General features: G+C 57.7%; 1 protein-coding gene across 3 annotated transcripts; it reads right to left on the bottom strand.

Moving 5' to 3' along the window:
• Positions 1-1,760: 1,760 nt before the first annotated feature.
• CYGB (cytoglobin) lies at positions 1,761-11,365 on the bottom strand. 3 transcript variants are annotated; one of them, XM_081029309.1, is made up of 4 exons: positions 10,819-11,365; positions 5,928-6,159; positions 5,445-5,608; positions 1,761-3,072 (listed from the first exon to the last, which is right to left on the bottom strand). In XM_081029309.1, exons 1-4 carry the CDS (start codon positions 10,959-10,961, stop codon positions 3,039-3,041), a joined length of 573 nt encoding a protein of 190 aa, XP_080885435.1. In that variant the 5' UTR covers positions 10,962-11,365; the 3' UTR covers positions 1,761-3,038. The 3 variants fall into 3 exon arrangements, with proteins under 3 accessions (XP_080885435.1, XP_080885436.1, XP_080885437.1); XM_081029310.1 differs by having other exon boundaries at positions 5,435-5,608; XM_081029311.1 differs by having other exon boundaries at positions 5,471-5,608; positions 10,819-11,295.
• Positions 11,366-20,223: the final 8,858 nt, after the last annotated feature.

A 20,223-nucleotide genomic window follows, 5' to 3' on the forward strand; every position in this document is an offset into this window, starting at 1 on the left:
CTGAACACGCCAGAGGGAGCTGACCCAGTTGCTCAGCTCTTCGATGACAAGGCTATCCCTGAGTCTGGAGCACAAAACAAAACCCCAGCCAGCATCACCACTGGACGTAGTGTCCTCCCCGTGCCTGGAAGGCAGCATGCCAGGCCAGGTCTGGGGGAATCGCTAATTAGCAACGTCCTCTTTCTAAGGGGTGGGTAGTGGGCAGAACCTTTCTCAAGGGCCAAATTCCGGAATGATTCCAGTTTGAGCTGGCTCGGAGGCCCGTTTACCACTCTTATGCCCACTAAAGTGAAACTAGGGAGGGGAATCTTACTTCCCAGAAACTATTCCTGTGTACCACCACCACCACCACCACCACCACCACCACCACCACCACCACCACCACCACCACCACCACCACCACCACCACCACCACCACCACCACCACCACCACCACCACCACCACCACCACCACCACCACCACCACCACCACCACCACCACCACCACCACCAGCCCTCCTCCTCTCACAGGCCCCATGGCCCCAGGGCCCCCACCCCCTCTGACTCAGCTTCAGCTCTCCAGGGGCTGTGAGGCCCAGGACCTGGCAGATCTCCTGGGTTGCTTCCACTCCCTTTCCTTTGGCTTCTGCTTCCTTTGCCCCTGTTCATTTACCTCCCTTCCTCTTTCCATCTCTGCCCCTTCTCTCTCAAAACTCATCGCTCTGGGCCCAGTCCACACTCAGGATCCTCTCTCCACTGGCTGCTTCAGATGGCCCACAGTCACTCTCTGAGCAGTGCCACGTCCCCAGCTCTGGGGAATGCATCCTGTTCCTCCTCCTGGTACCTGTTTTGCAAAGCAGGCCTCGTGTTCACTCCTATTTTCAGCTGGAGGTGGCCATGGCTCAGAAAGCCTGAGTGATTTGCCCAAGGTCACACAGCCTTGGGAGTTGGTCTGACTCCACGCCTGGCGCTCTGCCTTGCTGCGTGGCCTCCCTCACAGGCCATGCCCACGCTGTTCTCTCCATTCTGCCCAGCTCACTCTTGGCTCACATACTGGTCTTGCTCTCTAAGAGTGGTATTTATTTATTCTCTGGATGTCTATCGCGTACCTCTGCTGTACCAGGCCCAGGAGATGAAGGCACAGCACTCAAAGAGTTCACAGTCTGGGAGACAAGACTTTTCCTGTGTGTCAGCTGAATCTTCCCAGGCAGCGGGGAGCCCTCCCAAGGGGCAGAGGCTGCTTCCTGCCTCTCCTGCAGCCCACCCGGCAGTGGTGACCTCCTAGTCCCCCCTCAGGGAGTAGATGATGCTAACTTGCTGCCATCGTGCATGGGGGCTGGGCTGTGGGGTGCAGGATAGATGGCCTGGGAAGGGGGTTCAGGAGCTGGGAGCTCAGGGAAGGTGCTGGGATTTAAGGTTAAGAGCACACTTTCTTTCTCAAACACCCAAGGGCTGACCCACTGCATGCAACTTGAACAGCAAAGCCCTCTGACTTTTTCAAACAAGCACAGACACCCTTCCTGCCCCCCGCCTCTCCCCACCTCCATACACACATACACAAGGCCCAGCTTCTAGTCTCCAGACCTGTACTCCTGGTTAAACAGGTCAGAGCCCCACTGCAGTCATAAGCCCGCACTCAGAGGGGTCCGTGACCAGCCGAGGCGGAGACACACGTTAGCAGGAGGGCGGGGAGCTTTCAAGAAAAGGCCCGAACCCTGAACTAAGGAGGGGAGACAGAGGCGAGGGGCAGATGGCAGGAAAAGACCAAATGAGCGTGAACAGACACAGGAAGAACGAATCTGTTTAATGACAAGGCTGGGTCTGGTTACAAACATCAGAAACTACAAAAGGAGGGCAGGCAGTTATATGGATGGCTGCACGCGGAGGGGACAGGAGGAGACACAGGCACACTAGTCACAGCAGCAAAACATCCTTAAGGACGGTACATTTGACCAAGGGGCACACATAAGGGGCAGTCCCCAGCAACTCTGACCCGGATGATTGAGAGGATGTACTGCCAGCCAGCGGACAGAAGGGGCCGGGGAAGGAAAGGCGATCGGCCCTCAGAGCTCCGGGATGAGATGGAGGCATCTGATCCTGTCATCATGGTCCCCCGTCCTGGGGTTGTCTTAGTGGCAAAGGCAGATGGGGCTGGTATTCCAGGTTTCTTTACTGAGGCCCTTTCCCCAGCACAGCCATCCCATCCATAACTTCTGGCCGCTCTGTCTGCCCTTGCCCATTTTGGAGCAAGACAGGGAGCCACATCCTTTTGTGGGGAGAGCCAAATCCTTCTTGTCTAGAAGTGGAAAGGAGGAATGTGGGGAACTGGTCAGAGACTAGGCTGGGCTTTGCTGGCAACCTGCGTCATCCCAACCCTGCACACGCAGGCTCTTGGGTCCCCCTAACTCTTCCTGCGGACCCAGACCCTCTCTGTGCTGCTGTGGGACCCCCATTTCTGCCAGAACACAGTTCTCTCCCCAGAAGCATGACCAGGACCCCTTCCTGCCCCACGCGCAGGTGAGCTGAATGGAGGCTTCACGTGACCTCTGGGCCCCGCATATATATGTTATAGATATGTATGTAGGTATATATATTTATATAGAGATCATATAGAGAATATATCTGTATATATGGTAGATATGTGTGCGTAATACTCTACGTAGGTGATGTGGAGACCTGCATGCTGGTCGGGCAGACAGAAACGGGGCTGGTGTCCCCCCCGCAGTGACTCACAGACCTGTCCGACTCCTGCCAGCTGCTCAGCTAGGTCTCTAACAGTGAGTAGAAAAGCTAAGAAGAGTGGGCCCAGCTCTTCAAGGAGGAAGGGCCCCCCATCCCCACAGGCCACCAGCGCCTACTGAGCCAGCATCCAGGCAGCCAGTGCCACCTCCTGGCGGCTCCAGGGGGACTGTGGCTGGGGCAGAGGCCTCTTTCCAGGAAGACGAGTCAGGGATTCCTCCGGCTTCCTTGGCACCCAGAAATGGAGGCTCAAGGACGGTCTTCAGAACTGGGCCTTCTGCTCAAGGTGCTGCCAGGGAAGGGGGAGGAGAGAGGGGGCCCTAAGGCCCCGAAGAGGGCAGCGTGGCTGGCGGGCTGTGGACAAGATAGGAAATGGAGGCAACAGGTTACAAGGGGCACAGAGTGGGACCAGGGAAGCTGGGGGACAGGGGCGAGGGACCAGGGGTTGGCAAGGCAGGACACATCTGCTGAGACCCGGCGCAGTGCACTTGACAGCAGCCTACTAGGTCCAAGTTCGAGTCTCCCTTCTGCTAAGAGCCTGCTGTGTGACCTCAGGCAAGTCAGTTGGCCCATCTGAACCCCGGATCTTTCTAAAATGTGACTGCCTGACTTGCCCAGCTCTGTGAGAATGGAGCGAGGCCAAGTGTTTCACAAAATGCAGAGAACAGTACAAACGTGAGTTCTTTGCTATTGATTCTGACACGTGAGAGCTCTCTGCTTGGCCTGTCTGGGTTCCCCGTGGGCCACCCATAGGCCTTCTCTCCACAGGCGGCCCTTTGCACTCACCACCACGCCCCCCCTCCCTACTCCCCCACCCACACAAAAAACGCACACACACCCTTAAGCAGAGACAGCTCAATAAACAGAGGCGTCTGGCCCACCACTGACTCCCTGATAAGAGGAGTTGGATGGAGGCCTTCTAGAACTTGCTCAGTCACTCCCTCCCACCCTCTGAATCCCCTGGGACCTTGGCAGTAGGTTGAATCTGCAGGCCCCGGCCCAGAGAGATACGCCTTCTTGGGGACCACAACCATGTGCTCAGAAGACCAGAGGGAGACTGTGCAAAGGGATGAGGGGAAAATCCCCACGACTTCCCAGCTCCAGGGTAACCCAAACCCCAGGTGGCCAGGCCCAGGTGGGAGCAGAGCCCGGCCAATCCCCACTGAAGCCATCTTCATTCAGTCTGCAAGGAGCAGAACTGGGCAGATGAGGAGTGGGGCAGTTTCCTAATGCATGGAGATTGGTGAGAGTTAAGTCCCAGGGGTCCAGCTGGGGCAAGAAAGGGGAGGGGACAGGGCTTTGTGTCGGGAAACGTGTCCATCTGTTTCTGATTCACTGGGGCTTATGCTGGCCAGCTCTCTCTCTCCAGTCCCTCTAGGCCCCTGTAAAAAAGTCCTTTTCTCTAGAAGCAGGAAGTCTTGTCTCCTGGCTGTAAACAAACTCATCTTTGGCGGCAGAGCCTGCCTGGGGAGAGGCGTGGGAGGGCAAGCCCCCTTTCCCCCAATGACCCCTCCCTGGCCCCTCTGGCTGCTTCCAGCAGCTCTCCTGGCTCTGCCAGCGCCTCCTCAGGCAGGTAAAAATCTCCTGCCTTCTTCCCATCCGCCCAGGTCTGAGACAAGCCAGGGCCCAGCTGTGCACATCTGGAGTCGCTGCCTGGCTGTAGCCAGCAGTTCCTGAGGACTCCGGCTTTCCTGGGGTGGTGCCTTACGGGGAAGAGTGCAGGCGAAGGCTGGGGCCAGTGTGGTCAGCGGCAGGAAGGTCAGGAAGCCTGGCCTCCCAAGGCTGCCCTCAGGGGACCTTCTCTTCGGAGCTGGCCCCATAAGGGAGAACTGTGAGCAGGAGGTCTGGCGATTGGGGCCAGCTCTGATCCCAGGGAGGAGACGCCGCCTTTTCCATGGGAAACTGCTGGGAATGTCTCTCCACAACGCGTGTCCTGAGCTGCTGGCTGACCCCTGCCTCTCATTCCCGCCTCCGCTCCTTGCCCTCCTTCCTACTCCAGCCCTGCCTCCGCCCCTCCATTGAGCTCCCAGAGCCAGCCACCCCCTGAGGGCCCAGGGAGGCCGGAGTGTTCCCAGCCGCCATGTCTGGGGGCCAGCCCTCCCCTCGTGTTCCGAGTCAGCTGGAGTGACTGAGGTCGGCCACCCTCCTCGAGCCATCTCCTGAGCCCTCACCCCAGAACTGGGAATTCAGCCTCTGGGGTCAGCCCAGAAGTAAACACCCCTGCTGGTGTGCGTGAGAGTGACACCCACACAGGCCTGTGTGGGCCTGGGCAGTGCAGGCGCGTGTACATGTCCTTGTGACTCTCCTGGCTCCGGCCTTGCTGAGGCAGAGGTGGGAGAGAACGCCTGTCAGCCTTAGGTGAAAACAGCCCCATGTGACCCGTGCCCAGGGAGGAAATGGCCCGAATCACCGGCTGCCTCTGGGCCCCAGGAGCCAGCCTTCCTGCCAGGAAACTTCTGTGCCTCTCTGCCTGGGGTAGCTGCTGTCTTGGGGTGCTCTGAACACCCCTGTTCTAGGGGAAGGGAATTTGTTCTGCCCCAGGAGGAGAATTTGTTTGGGGCTCACGGGAGTAGGGGCCTGGGCTGGAGGGGACCTTTTCTTGTTGTGCCTGTTCCCAGTCCCAGGCTCCGGGAAGTGTTTCTGACCAGCGGTCAGCCCCCGGGCCCCGGGATAGATGGGGGATCAGGGGCCAGGGGAGAACATGGCCCACCCTCACCCCTCCTCACGTGGTGGCGGTGGGGACCTGCTGTACCCAGCCCACTTCCTTGTAGGCAGCAGTCACATGGCTGTAGATGAGGCCACGGAGCTTGGTCCAGGCTCTCTGCGTCTCGGGCGGGAAGTCATTGGCAAATTCCTCAGCGATCACCTCCAGAATGACCCCAGAGAGGATCTGGGGGCAAAGGGAAGAAGGGGGAGTAAATGTCTGGACACGCTGCTCCCCACACACACACACCCCGCAGCCCCTAGCACCTTTTCTACCTGGTGTTTGGCTGAGGAGATTATTCACGACACAATAGCCTGGCAGCTTTGGGAACCAGACACCCTCAACACCCAGCCCCCATCCTGCTGCCCCTCTATGTCACAGCCCAGCCTAGGGAAGAAGCTGGGTGGTCACCTCTGCTGCTCCAGGCAGCCCTCCCAGAGGCTGCAGGTGGCGAGTGGCCCTGGGGTGCTGTGAAGCAAGCAGGGTGAGTGGTAGGGTGACATACCTTGAAGTACACGGGTTCCACCTTGTGCTTGAGGGCGTGGGCTTTGCCCACCAGGGCAAGCACGGAGGACACCTTCTCGGGGTCATGCAGGTTCTCCACAACAGTATTGAGGGCCCCCATGACCCGGCAGGCGTGCTTCCGCAGCTGGGGGCTCCTCTCCATTTCCAGGGGCTCCTCCATGTGCTTGAACTGGCTGAAGTACTGCTTGGCTGATGGGAAGTTCACAAAGAACCTAGCAGACGGGAGGGGGTGGGTGCTGGAGCCGGGGCTGCCTGAGGGCAACCAGGACACAGAGGGTGCAGGGTCCAGGGCTGGGAGAAGCAGGACTCACCCAGTAACTGTTTTCACCGCCACATGAGCTGTCCCTCAAACACAGCCCCTCTTCTGGCCCAGCTGGCTTACACGCAGCCCCCTTGCCATTTCTGTCTGCCTGACTTGCTCAGGCTGGCAGCTTCGTCTCCCAGGCCTCTGCCTTCCTTGCTTCTTCCCTACTTTCCAAACCCTAAGCATTCTACAAGGCCAGCTCCCGTCACAGCTGAGAGGGGAAGAGCTTTAGTTATGGAATCAAGAGCCAATGTGACTTTGGGAAAGTTATTTAACTTCCCCGAGCCTTGGTTTCCTCATCCATGAAATGGGCATCATTGTTCCTATCTTGTGGGTTGTGAGGAAATGAGAAACAGCATCGGGCTCAGGAAATGCCAGCCTTTATTATGATCAAGTTCGAGTGCTTTGTAAACAAAGTAAATCGGGAGTGACTTAGCTCAAGTCCTCCAGCCTGCAAGGGAAGAAATGACACTCAGTCCTTCTCCTCCCAGCTCCTTCTCTCCCCTTTTCACTCTCCTCCCTCCCTCCTCAGCCTGCAGTAAATATTGATTTAGTGATTGATTTAATTAAAGATAGTGATTGATTTTGCCTGCCTGGCATTGTTCTGAAATTCCTTCATGTCCGAACATCTCGCCTCTCCAACAAGCCTGTGTACTTCTTGGAGCAGACCCCAGGTCTTTCTAGCTTTAGCCCCTCACCTCTCCATTTATCAGAAGTTGTCTACCCCGCCCTCCCCAACATCATTTTCATTACATCACTGTCATGCTTAAACATTCAGTGTCTCTCTGCTGTTTACCGGACAAAGTCAAAAGTCCTCGACCTGGCATTCCAGGCTTCTTACAAACTGTCCACCCACAGACGTGTCCACACCCATTTCTCCAACATCATGTCCACATTCGCCCAGGGCTTCTGCTTTCCCCTCAAGGCCATCAGTGGGTTCCCTGCCTCCATTTACTGGGTCCCACAGCCCAAGGGCAGAACCAGGGTCTCATGCACCCTGTGGCCTGCCACCCTGGCCTGGGACCCTGCGTCTGCAGGATGATGCTGACAACGGGGGCTGGTCACCATGGGAGGTACATCCACAGACTCAATCAGAACTTACGTAACGTCACTGAAGCCTCAGAAAATCTATGGAATGTCTTAGACCTGTTTGTTAGATTGTTTCATATTTTGGAGTGTCCCCCTTTGTGCTTAGAGAGCTGATAATTTGCCAAAACCGCCCTTTGGCCAGAGGTCAAGGCTCAGACTTGAGAGCTGGAACAGATGCAGAGAGAGCGTCTGGCCCAGGCCATCCTGGCTGGCGCAGCTGCTGGTGGCAGGGGAGTGACCAGGACACAGTCCATGTGGAGACCCGGGAGGGCACCTTTGGGAGGCCAAGTGTGACCTTGGGCAAACAACTTCACAACCTCCTGGATGCAAAAGTGTGAGAGGAGTCCCTCCCTCTCGCCGCTTCACAGATAATGCTGGTCAGAGGCAAGGAGTCTGAAAATACATTGGAGTTTTCTGGAGAAGCATTAGAATGAAGGACAAATGTGAAAAACCCGATTTGGACTGAATTGAGTACCTCAGACTCTGGGGGGTTTACATGTAATAAAAATGATGGTTTCTATTTGCCGGGTGTTTACAATGTGCCGAGCACCTCCTGTCATTCACTTCATTGCCACGGCTAAGCAGGTATCCCCTGTCTTCCTGATAAGGAAACACGAGGGAATACTTACTGGACATTTACTATGGGGTCTCATTAGTCCTTGCAAGACCCTCCTGACGTTGGCACTGTTTTATCCCCACCTTCTGGATTAGGAATCGATGCCCTAGGTTGCCCAGTGAAGTTGGTGGAGTTGGTGGCAGGGCCAGGAAAGAGCCTGGCAATCCCTGCTTTGACAGTTTCCCCTCACAGTTTTCCCAGACTGCCTCTGAGAGACTGCAGCGAGGGGTGCGGGGGAGTATTGTGGCCTGGGACCGAGATAAGTCTCCTGCCTCAACACCCAGCGCCCTGAGGAATGACAGTCCCAGGGAGCCCCTCTTCTGGGCCAGGGGCATCTAGGGGCCATGTACGCTGCTCCCTCACCCCAGCCACTGCGTGTTTACTCCTGAGCCTCCCTCCCCATCCAGTCCTGTGCTGCCAGGGAGAAGCCTCAGCAGCCAGCCTTGCGGGGTTTCTCAGCTCCCAGAGGCCTCTAGGCTTCCAGGAGAGCCTGAAATAGGCCTTAGAGCATGGGAGTGCCCTCCCTGTCCTCCCGGGCAGAGAATAGAGGTGTGGGGTCAGACCCGCAGGAGCACCTCCACCACCACCAGCATTGTTGCTGATAACTCCTGGGGTGGGGTGAAGGGTGTAGGGTACACCTGGCCTCAGCTGAGTGGGGATGGAGGAGGCGACAGTGATGGTCAGAGGGCTAGTGTCTCAGGCTCTCACTGGGGTCTGTCCTTGTGGGGGGGAGTGGAAAGATAGGAGGGGTTGGAACAAAACGGAGGGGCATAGGATCTGTGGGGGGGGAGGCTCCAGGATACCTGAGAAGCTCATCAGTCTTGCCCGTACCCCGTGTTAACACGCACTCCCCACCCCCCACCCCAACCCAAATGACCAGGTCCTGGGGCAGAGAGCAGGAGGAAGAACAAAAGGGAAGGAAGGCTGGTGGGACCTGGGGCTGGTAGGAAGGATCTGAGCCAGCACCGGGCCAGGGCTGGGCTGGGCTGGGCTGGGCTGGGTGCCAGCCCACACAGAGTGGGGTCAAGTGAAGTGTGGCATGGGTGATCAGCAGGCCAGGCCTCCTCACATTAACTGCGGGTCTCTCTCTGAGCACTGAGCACTTTGGCAAACACCTCCCCCAGCCCAGTCCCGGCCCCTCTAAGAGTCAGGAGTGGGACACTAGAGGGGTACAGTGAGAGAAAGAAAACCTTGCCAGAGCAGCCCTCAGTGTTCAGTTCCTTTCTCTGTAGGCCCCCATTCCTGGGGAGTTTGGGTGGTACCCAAGGAGCTGGATCTTAGACACATCCCCTACAGGCTCTCACTGGCAAATGACAAGGTGGGGGGGGGGGCACAGAGAACCTCCAAGGTCCATCCATCCTGAGGACTCTGCCTCATTTCCTTTTGGTGACCCCTGGGTGTGTCCTATGCACCCTGAGGCCTGGTGAGCAGCGGAGCTTGCACACAGCTGAGAGCTGCCCTCCAGGGAGGCTGTCTGGCCCGCTGCGGGCTCCACGACCCACCCACCGTGTGCTCGTGTGGGTGCTCGCACATGGGATCTGTGTGTCCAGAGGGCTGATGTCTTTGAGCTCTTAGCTTTTCCACTACCCCCAGGAGGGGCCGAAATAGCTGCCCCTTCTTCAGGAACCTTCCTCCAGCTCCTCAAGAGTGCCTCTTGCTCTTTTTCCCCCAAAATCTGTTTCTAAGTTGGAATCAGGGCATATCAATATGGAGCTGGGTAGATCCCAGGCTTGGGGGAGGCAGAAGGGAGACAGTGTGGGGGAGAAAGAGGAGCCAGAGATGGGGAGACAGGCGTGCACTTCATCTGTCCTTTCCATGAGGTCTCACACCATCTTCTAATAAGACTGTCCGGCTCTGTCCTAGATTTGACTGCTTCTCTCTGCCACGGACAGGGGTTGGAGGTGAGTGTAGTCTGGGTCCCCTCTGCCATCACCCCCAGGGCCCAGCACGTGTGGGAAGTAAGTACAGATCTGTAGCTACAATCAGTTACTGGCGTATGGGCTTGGGGACACTACTGTGCAGGAATGGTGTATGCACCTGTCTGTGGGTGTGTGAATAACACTGTCGCTGTGTAGTGGGTTCCTCCAGGCCATGCGGTGCCTGCACGACCCCTGAGCCAAAGACATGTGGCCTTTCCTCCCCAGGTGGTGGGTTCAGGGTGGGGCCCCGTCTCCTGTAGCTTCTCCCCTTCCCTCCAGGAATTCAGTAGGGATGTATCCTAGGGGACTGCTCGCTCCTCCACTCACCTGTGCCTCACCTGGAAGCTCCCTGCTGGCCCACTCCCTAGGGGCAGGAAGGGCCTGCTGGGAAAACTGGACCTCAGCCTCTGTTCCTTCTGTCCTCTATTTTCTTGTCCTTTGCACTGTTCTTCCAAGAGGCTTGAATTCTTTCAAGGGGTTGAGCTGGAAAGAGGGCTCTGCTCCTCTTTGTCCCCCTTTTGGGCTGAGCCTCAGTTTTCCCTTCTCTAAAATGGGGAGCCCCCACTGAAGCTCCCCTTTGAAAGGCTGTTAAAATGTGTATCCATAACGGTGGCGGGTAGCTGGGGTCATTGATGAGGAAGGCATGACTGGCGGAGCTCGGAGTTCTGAGGCCAGGAGAGGAGGGGGACGAAGGTACCCTCCTTCTGCATGTGGTTCCTAGTTCCTGGTGAGTCCGGCACCCAGAGCCAGGCAGGGCTCAGCCAGGGCTCAGCCAGGGCTTCGCCCACCCAAGGCGCCCCTGGCTGAACGCATCCCGCCGGCCGCGGCCCCATTCGCAGCTGGGGAGGTGGCGCCGGAGCTCGGACCCTGGCCGAGCCCGCCCCTGCCCGGAGCCGCTGCCACCTCCCTCCCCCGGGCCCGGCGGGGCTGGGGCGACACCTACCTCACCAGGATGGCCACCCCCACGTCCTCGCAGTTGGCATAGAGCCGGGCCCACGTAGCCTGCACCGCCTTCCTCTCCGCCTCGGACAGCTCCTCGCTCCGCTCCCTGCGCTCAATCTCCATCTCGCCCGGCACTTTCTCCATGAGCAGCACCAAGCCCAGCCCGGCTTCGCTCGGCGGCGGCGGAGAGCGGAGCGCTGGGCGCCGGGAGCCGGGGCGGCTGCGTGTGCGGCGGGCGGGCGGGCGGGCGGGAGGGCGAGGGGTAGAGCGCGCCGGAGGGAGGGAGCGTGTCTGTCTGTGTGCGCCGGGTGTGTGTTTGTGTGTGTGTGTGTGTGCGCGCCTGTCTGCGCGCAGGATATATGTGCAGGGGGCGGAGGACCGCGAGCGGGGGGCGGGGATGTGGTCTGATGGAAAAATGTTAAAAAAACAAATCCGCTCCAAACCCCCAACCCGGTGTCCGTGAGCCAATTCCTGCAAGGTGAAGGCAGGGCAGGGTGGGGACAACGCGGCTGGCGCTAGCCCGCCCGCCCGCAGGGACCCCACGGAGTTTGACCGCGGGGCGGGGCTGGGGCGTGGGTGTGGCGGCTGTGCTGGGGGGTCCCGGGAGGAGGGGCGGTCACGCGGCGCGGGGCGGTGCGGGTCGCACAGGAGTGCACCCAGGCGGGTGCAAGTCTGGGGCCACCGCGTCTCGGTTCACGCTGCGAGCGACATTGGGACGCGTGCGTGTGTGCACCCTTCACGCGGCGGGGAACTGACTCAAAGTCACACACTCCCAGGCGTCAGCGGTGTGGCCGCCGGCCCGAGCGGGTATACGCGAGCCCCTCTGGTGGCGCGGCGGTCCGAGCTGAGCTCCCGCTGGCTCCTGGCCTCTCCCGAACCAGCCGCTGGGTGCTGCGGCGCCTCTCCCGGAGTTCCGGACCCCCGGCTCTGGAAGGTTAGGACTGGGCCGTCTCCCTGCTGGAGTCTCCCCGCTCCAGCACCTTAGTGGAATCCACCGCTGCGGGGACCCGGCACCGCTGTCAAACTTGGGCGCCAGAGGCCTGCGCTCCCTTTCCTTCCGACCAGCACCCCCAGCCCTTTGGTGCACACCCTCGGCGTGGGAAAGAAGTCCCTGGGTGTCTAAGTAATGACACAGACCGGCAACAACCAGGCGCTGCCCCGAATTCTGGCCCGGGGGGGGAGCGCAGTCCGAAGGAGAGGCAGCAGGACTGGGCAAAACAGACCTGGGAGGGCCAGGAAGTGTTGGGGAGGCCCAGGCCACTGGAGACAGCTCAGCCACCGAGGCCCCTGTTAGGGAGGGCGTCTTGTCTTGGTGGCTCTGCTCTGGGCGATGTGAGTATACTATTGGATCAGAGGTGGGGACCGCACCTCTGAGAGCCCCTGGTTCCCACCCTGCAAGCAGGTGCTCAGTCCTGGGACAGCCAGGCCCCACCGCTGATCCCAGGGGAAGCCTGATGCCAGGTGCCACTGCAGCATCTGAAACAGGGGAACATTGGAGGTATGTCCACCTCTCTCTAGGGCTTCCTTGCTCAAGCCTTTGTGTCCCACTGCTCAAGTATCGCAAGAGGTTGGCTCTTCTCTTCAGCTTTGGTTTATATGTTTACTTAAAAATCCGTATTTCAGAATCGAGAAGCCAGGCGCAGCCCCAGCTCTGGCCCTCCTTGGGGCTCAGGGTTCAGGTGCCTTACTGGACTCCTGGGCTGGTGGCCTCTTGAGGGAAGGAAAATCTAGCCTTCTTTTGGGGCCTTGGAGGGGATGGAGGAGAGAGGGTGGGTTCAGTTCCTTGCATCACTCTCAGACGCACATCCTCACTTTGGTCACCCTTGCCATTGCCTCGGTGCCTCCATGCTCTGCCTGGGCTGAGTCTGAGCATTGCACCGGCCACCTCACTAAACTCCTCTCATAGTTTCCCCAAACCTGGGAGGTGGCCTTCCACGTGGCTGCCCAACAAGTTCCACCAGGATGTGCAGGTAGAAGCAATCTTTTCTCTATGTATTTCTATCTCATCCTTTACAAGTTCTACATATGTCTACGGTACAGGATTGTATTTGCACAGTTGCATAGTATGCATGCATAAGCCGATGCATGGATCTGCTTCGTGAGTGCACACTGAAATTCTGCCTCTTATTGAAGAGGGGAGTTCATCAGAAACGTTTGGAGAGGGCTGATCACAGGGGAGAACTGAACCACTTAGCCAGCCCCTCACTCCCTGGCTCCCTTGTCTTCCTGGCTTCACTATTCCTCCCCTCCTGATGCCTCGCCTATGACGTCACTGTCCTGCTGCCACTCAACTTCCAGCTGCTGGAACATGCCCTGCACTTTGGCTTTTGTGGTCTGCAGCCCTGGCAGAGTCTGTGTGAGGGCCCATCCTTCCTTGAGCACCTGGCAATGCAGATGCCCCCAGCTCCCCTTTGAAGCTTCCCCTGATGCTTGCAAGTCCCAAAGTGTCCTGTAGGTACCTTTGCCGGCCTAAATCACTCTACTGTGGTCATCGTTGAACTTGCCAGTGTGTTTGTCTGGACTACCCACGTCTTAGTCATATCTACATCCACGAGAGACAGGTCGATTTACCTGGCACTGAGGGACAAGTTGGACCCACTGAGGTTAATCGGGCATCTTCGCAAGGTCAGGCGTAACGACCTCACTAATCAGCTTGGGCCTCCTAATCCAGCACCAGCAGGAACCTTAGGACACAGCAGTGGCTTGGGGAGCTGGCAGGGCCATCTTGACTGTCCTCCGCAGACTCCGCCTGGGAGGGGATGGTGCAGCTGAGCCATGTGTACCACCCTCTTCCTGCTCAGCACCCTGGCTATGCTCTGCCGCCGATTCGCCAACCGGGTTCAACCGTGAGGAACGGACGGGGCCAAGGGCTGGGGAGGGGGGAGAAACTGCTTGGCTGGGCCACACAGAGCTTCCTGGCCCTCCAAGGAGGCTGAAGGGATTTGTAAGGAATCCCCAGAGGTGCCCCCTCAGAGTAGGGGCCAAAGACACTGGCCAATGTGGTGAGGTCCTGCCCAGAAGCAGGAGAGGGAGTCTGGGGTCTGGCCCACAGCTCTTCCTGCCTGTTCTTCCCTCCCGCAGAGAGCCCAGTGGAGTAGATGGGGCAGTGCTGGGCAGCACCTTGGAGACAGACTCCCAGCCCCCAGGCAGGTAAGGCAGAAGAGTCTGGGGTGGAGGACGGGGAGTGCTGCCATGGAGGCTGTCCGTCCAGTCCCTGTCCACGCCTGGGGGTGTACATGGGTGAACGCACGCACTCTATTCTGGCACCTGGCCCCCCTGTTTCCTCTTTGCCTGGTGGGCAGGCTCAATGTCTGTTTTCGCCAGTTGGGGATGGGTGCTCCCCGCCTCTCCTGTGGACCAAAGCTGCTTTGCTTTGCTTTGCTTGTCCAAGAGTGCAGGGTGGTCCCCAGGGTCCTTTCTGCAGAAGGCTCTGGGGGACTGGAGAGAAGGAGGAGGCAGAAGCAGCACTGCGTGGCTTTGCTTGCCTTCCCTTCCCCCTCCCTCTCCCACTGCCTCCTCCCAGCCTCAGAGACTCCCCTGCCTGAATGATTGGCTGTCCAGTCCCCAATAGAAGGCACAGGAGCAGCATGACATCATCAGCACTGAGTGTCATTGGCTGGGCAGCCCCTGCGGGCAGGACGCTGTCTCCGGTGGCCAGAAAGTTAACTCTTCCCTAGGCTGGTCATGTGGCCTGTACAAGGGGTAAAGTTTGGGGGAACTTCCAGACTTTTCCTTCCCTGGGTGATCAGTGTCCTTTGATGATAGGGGCTCCTATGCCCAAGAAAACATTTAAAAATCAACCAGCATTTGTTAAGAACATACTGTTGGAAATGTCCTTTGTGCCTATGGACCCACCTAGTGTGGGCGACCTCTCTGAAGAGTGACATTCTCGCCTGCAGAAGCAGGGCTACTAGCCCCTGGCTTCTCTCCCTCCTGATGAAACAAAAAGCATGACGCTCACAGATTCCAGGGCCCTTGGAAGGAGGGTGTTTCCCCAGAGGGTTCTGATGGCTGACACAGCATGCATGTCTGTGCACCCCCATGTCTCTTTCAGGCTGTGGAACCTGCCTGCAAAGTGCCCCTCAGATGTGTGGAGACCGGCAAGCCGAGAAAACTTGAGTCTTTCTCTATGTCTCGGTCCCTGATTCTCCCAGGTCCCAAATGTCAAAAGGCCCACCCGGAATTCCTAGGCATGGGTGGGAAACAAAGACATCTCTGTGAAACCCTCCCTCGACATCTAGGATAGCTGATCTGATTACTACTACTGATGAAATGGGCTGACATATACAAAATGACCTTCACTGGGCTTCATACACAGGAGGCTGGCAAGTGCCGACTGGTCCTCACTGTTGAGTTTGGGTCTGGAGTTGGGCAGAGTTTAAATCCTGGCTCTTCTCTTGCCAACTGAGAGATGTTGTGCAAATTATGTAATCTTTTTATTTTTGTGTAAGCCGGGATTAATAAAAGAGTGGTGAGGTTTCTGTGAGGTTTAATTAACTGTTAGGAAGCGCTTGGCCCAGAGTAACTGCTCAATAAATGCGAGCTATTCTCTTGTCGTTATCTCATACTGATCAGTGCTTTATGCTTCCCTGGAGCTTTATCATCTGTTAACTCACTTGGAAGTCTCAGGAGCCTCAGAGGGTTGGCAGGACAAATGTTTCTACTTCGTTGATGGTAGAAGACACTGAGGGACAAGGAGACCTAAATTACTTGCTCAAGGTCATCCCCCCAGTGTGTGGGTGACGTGGCACGGATAGGTCCTAGACTTTGGGCAGTCCGTCTCCTCTATGTGAAATGGGCCTGGACCTCCTGTCAGGCTCTCCTGGAAAGGCCAACTCTGGGACCATCTGGCCAGGCCTGGCCTGGTGTGTGGTCTAGCCAGAAGGTAGCAGTTGCCTATTAACTCCTTGGGACCTAGTGAACTGGAAAACTTGGCCTAACATCTAACACCTCCCGCTGACGGTGGCAGCCGCCGAGGGCTGGCCCAGGGTGGCAAAAAGGGTGAAATTTCTACTCTCCCATTCCACAGTTGTAAATTCCAACTGGTTTCTCGGGTGATTCTGCAGCTCAACAGTGGGGCGTGAGGTGTGAGGAAGTGGGGCATGGGGTGTGAGGAAAAGAAAGGCCGGAAAAGTGGGAAGGTCATTCCCTCCAATCCTCTGACTCCCACACTTTTCTCTGTTTAGGGAGAAAGAGCCCCTGACGTAAGGCCTCGCCTCCTCAGGAGCTGGGACCAGCTGGCCGAGGCAGGTAGGCCAGGGCCGCAAGCCCTGGAGGGCAGAGGGCAGGGCTGGTGCCAGGGAAGAAGAACATATAAGGCCTGTCCACGTGGGCGTAGAGCAGGCCACCTTCAGCCCTGCGGTCATCAGTGGCGGCTGAGACCAGGAGGGTGGACTGTGGACTCCTTCCATCAGCTCCTACCTTGAGCCTGTTAGGTTCGCGGCGGGGGTGCGTGGGGGGGACAACAGTTCGCTGTTAGAGCACCACATGAGATCTTGAAAGCATTTTCTAGGCTTGGAGAAGAGTGGTGGTCATGCTGGGGGCCTGAGTGCAGTGCTAGGGGATTTCTAAAGGACAGGCAGTCTCTGGACCGTCCACTCAGCCGTGCAAGCCCCCGCCTGGGCATGGCAGAAAGTGCCCATGTGGTTTGGTTTTCTGCGTCAGCTCAAGATCTGGTTTGCCCCCTTCTCCAGTGGGGTCCTGTGGTAGAAGCAGTAGCAGCAGCGAGAGGGAAGATGAAGAAAAGCAGCAGCTGAGAAGGGAGACTCCTCCCTTTCAGCCCCGGACCAAGCCCTGGCTGGGGGCTCCTGAGGCCAGGCCTGTCAGGGGATGGCAGGAGGGGCAGAGATGCTCAGGGCTCTGGGACGGGCTCCCTTCCTTTGAGTCCCTGAGGCGCCTCTGAAGCTGGCTCAGAGGCAGGCACTCAGTGGGGTCCACTGGGTTATCTCAGCCCCGCAGCCCAGGCTCGGGGCAGGAACAAGCAGGGCGTGGGGGACTCCAGAAGGACAGGCAGCTGACAGCTTGCGTTTACTCAGGAAGGGCTTCCCATTCGTTCTCTAACTGAATCCCCACAATAACCCATGGAGACTGGTCAGAGTATTATCCACATTTTAGAAACGAGGACACACAGAGCCTAGCTAGCATGGCCTAGCTAGCAAATGGGGGACCGCAGGCTCATAAGAGGCTGCACCTGGAAGTTCGTGGCTGCTCCCTGAGGGACGGGTTCCCCGGCCTGGCCGCCTCTCTGGCAGCTCAGGAGCCACACTGTTAAACCTCAGCTGTGGTCCAAGGCTATGTGGTGTCAGTTTGCCACGGTGGCACTCACTGGCACTCTCTGCCTGTGGCATGTACTTCTCCCCCATCCCCAGAGCTCACCATGTCACTGGCTGCCCTGCTGAAATGCTCAATAAGACATGCCAGTTGGATCTGTGACAGGCCTAGAGCTGGGTGGCAGCAATCCACAGCTCGTCCTCTAAATGTGTTTTCAGAGTGTGTGTGTGCATGCGTGCCTGTGCTCCAAATGGGCAGTGGCATGTGGGAAGGGAAAAAGCATGACACTTGTTTTTGTCAGTCTACTGACTGCTCAGTAACTGCAAAGGCCTCCTTTGCCCCCAGCTGCTCTGCCATTTCTCTCTTTACAATCTGCCCAAACCTGAGCAGAGATAAAAGCAGATTTCCGCTTCTGCTCCCTGAGGTCCAGGCGCAGACCCTGCAGGCAGCTGCTCACGACGCACTTGAAGCCATTCATCTTCCCAAGTAGCCCCCACACGCATGCATCTCTCCTCCCCATGCCGCCCCCCACTGCCCACCCAAGGTGAGGTCTCTGACTGGCTGGCCCCTGCCCTTGACTTTCAGGAAGCAGGAGATGGGGGAGTTTCTAGACAGCAGCACCTCACATCTGAAGGGAAGGAAGGAAAGGGTGCGATGCCATAGCCTGAGGGGCCCACTCTGAAGCCATGGGGGAGGGGCTGCTGGTCCTGCAGGGAGACTGGCAGGTCTGTGGGAGCCTCGAAAGTAGGGCAGGTAGAGGCAGGGGAAGGGTCGCGTAAGGGGAAGCTCTGCGTTGGGACCACATCAGAGCTCCACTGCCCACTTAACAGGGGCCATGAGTTCGTGCCACCTGTCTCAGCTCCTGTCAGCCTGTCTTTCTCCTGGGAGGCATTGGCCTTCCTGGTGAAAGGACTGTCAGGCTGAGGGCCAGAGGGCACTGTTCCCAACAGCTCTTTGTTGCCTGATCCTATCTTTGCATTCATTCTCTGCTTGCCATGTTCCTGTCACTCATCCTTGCCTCTGCTCTCTGCCATTTCCAAGTTGTCTGTCTCTTTCCACTGGTCCGAGGAATTGTCAGGCCAAGGTCACCTAGCCGTACCAGGGCTGGCTCACAGCCCAGACACACATCCACAAAGTGACACCCTTTGCAGCACTGTTCTAAGGACCTGCTCAGGAGACAGTGGCTCCTCCAGGGATCCGTTCCGGATGAAGGGAGGGAAAGAGAGGCATGGGCTGCTGGCAATGGGGGGATGTGTCTGCAGGGGCTTGGAGGCTGCTGGGGCCCTAGCAGCTGGGGTCCGTGTGGGCTGGGAGGGCGGGGCTCAGTCCTGCCAGGGCGTAGACTGCTGTGGTGGGAGCAGATTGTGTTTACACCTTCCCCACACACCCAGCCCACGCTCGCCTCTTATTCCCGGGCTCTCCCACCCCTGGGCTTTGCACGATCTGCGCAGAGCCTGGCACTCCTCTGCAGAAGACTGCCAGGGACCAAGGCGCCCCTTCCCCGGTCCACTGTCTCCTGTCACAGAAGTTGGTGTGAAGCCCATGGTGGTGGGGGGGAACCCAATGTCCCCAATGTCCCCAGGAGTCCTTCTTCCCTCCCATTTCCTGGGAAAGAGCTACTGCTTGGAAATGGGAGCAGGAAGGTTCAGGGCCTTGGTAGACAGGCCATAATGGGAGGAAGAGGATTAAGACAGACCTGTGGTGGGAGCTCGGTCACTCCTGGTTCATCTCACAGAGTTGCTCTAAGGGTTAACTTAGATAATGTGTGTAAAGTGCTTAGCATGCTCAGTGTTCAACCTGGGAACTAGGAGGATTGTTTGTGAACTGTCAGTTATGGAACAATTAGTCATTTCCGAACAGGTAGTAGGCTCAAAACAGCTAGAGTCACTCACCAGCTCTCCCAGGGCCCTTCCCACCCTGTCTTTCCACATACACAATGGCTGGGCGATGGGACATTCTGAAACAAATTAGAGGACAGCAGAGGGGGCAACTGCAGGGTAGGGGCCATCTAGGAAGACCCAGCACCCAGTACAGCTGCACGAGAGCATGGCTGTGGCCTCTGTGTGCCCAGAATCCCGTCCCAACCTCCAGTGGGGGTCTTGACCTGGACACCTCCCCGCACCTGGCTCTGCTTCCCAGAGTGAATCTCAGCTCCCAGAGAAGACAGGAGGTGGTTGCCCTGATGCTTTTCCATCCTCTGTCTGAATGCTAATCTCTCCGCTGGTGGGAGCCCGAGTGACAGGGACAAGGCTGCTCTGAGCTGCAGGGTGGCTGAGGGCAGCAGCCGGGACCAGGGAGGTGCTGCTGCCTTCTACTTCTGTAGCTGAGACTAAGGGTGGCTGCCAGTCTCTCCTGGAGACGGGGACATGACCAGATGGCTGATGAGGTGGCGGGGTGGGTGGGAGAGCAAAGGAAGCAGCCATAGCAGCTGCAGCAGCTGCTGTCCTGTCACCCTAGGGTGAAGATGTGACCTCGGGGAGTACCTGCCATCCCAAACGTGTGCTGTGTGTAAGTGGGCAGGAAGGTCTGGATGAGGATAGGTAGCAGAGGCTCTGTGAAAGACGAGGTGGGCGTGTGCCTGAGCTGAGGCAGGCACGATGGCGTGAGAGCAGGGCACCCCACTGGTCCCACAGGCTCCTAGGGCCCCTCTGCAGGAGTCTCACTCTTAGGAAGAAGGCCAAGATCTGGAGCTAGAGGAAAGGAAGGCTTCTTTGGGAGCCTCAAAAGGAGAACGGCCAAAGGGCTTACTGAGGTTTATATTAATACAATAATAACGATATTACTATTATTAATAATGGGTAATGTGTCTCAAACACTTATTATGTGCTAGGCACTGTGCCAAGTGCTTTATTTATAAGCAGCGTCTTCTTTATAAGGCAGGAACCGTTGTTATTCCTCATTTTCCCAATAAGGAAAGTGAAGTTCACAGAACTTGCTCAAGGTCACTCATAGCTAGCAGTGAAGCCAGGATCTGCACCTGGGCAATATGAGCTCAAGCCTGTGAAGCTCGTGGGACACAGACAACCTGAGTCTAGAGCCCATGTGACCCCTCTCCCAGGGCCCAGGAATGAGAGCTGCGGCTCCATCCCCAGACGCTTTTGCAGGTGGGCTGGGCGGGGTTTACCAGGGTTATTCT

The sequence above is a fragment of the Rhinolophus hipposideros genome, assembly GCF_964194185.1.
Source record: "Rhinolophus hipposideros genome assembly, chromosome: 20".
In the NCBI taxonomy this organism is placed as follows: Eukaryota; Metazoa; Chordata; class Mammalia; order Chiroptera; family Rhinolophidae; genus Rhinolophus; species Rhinolophus hipposideros.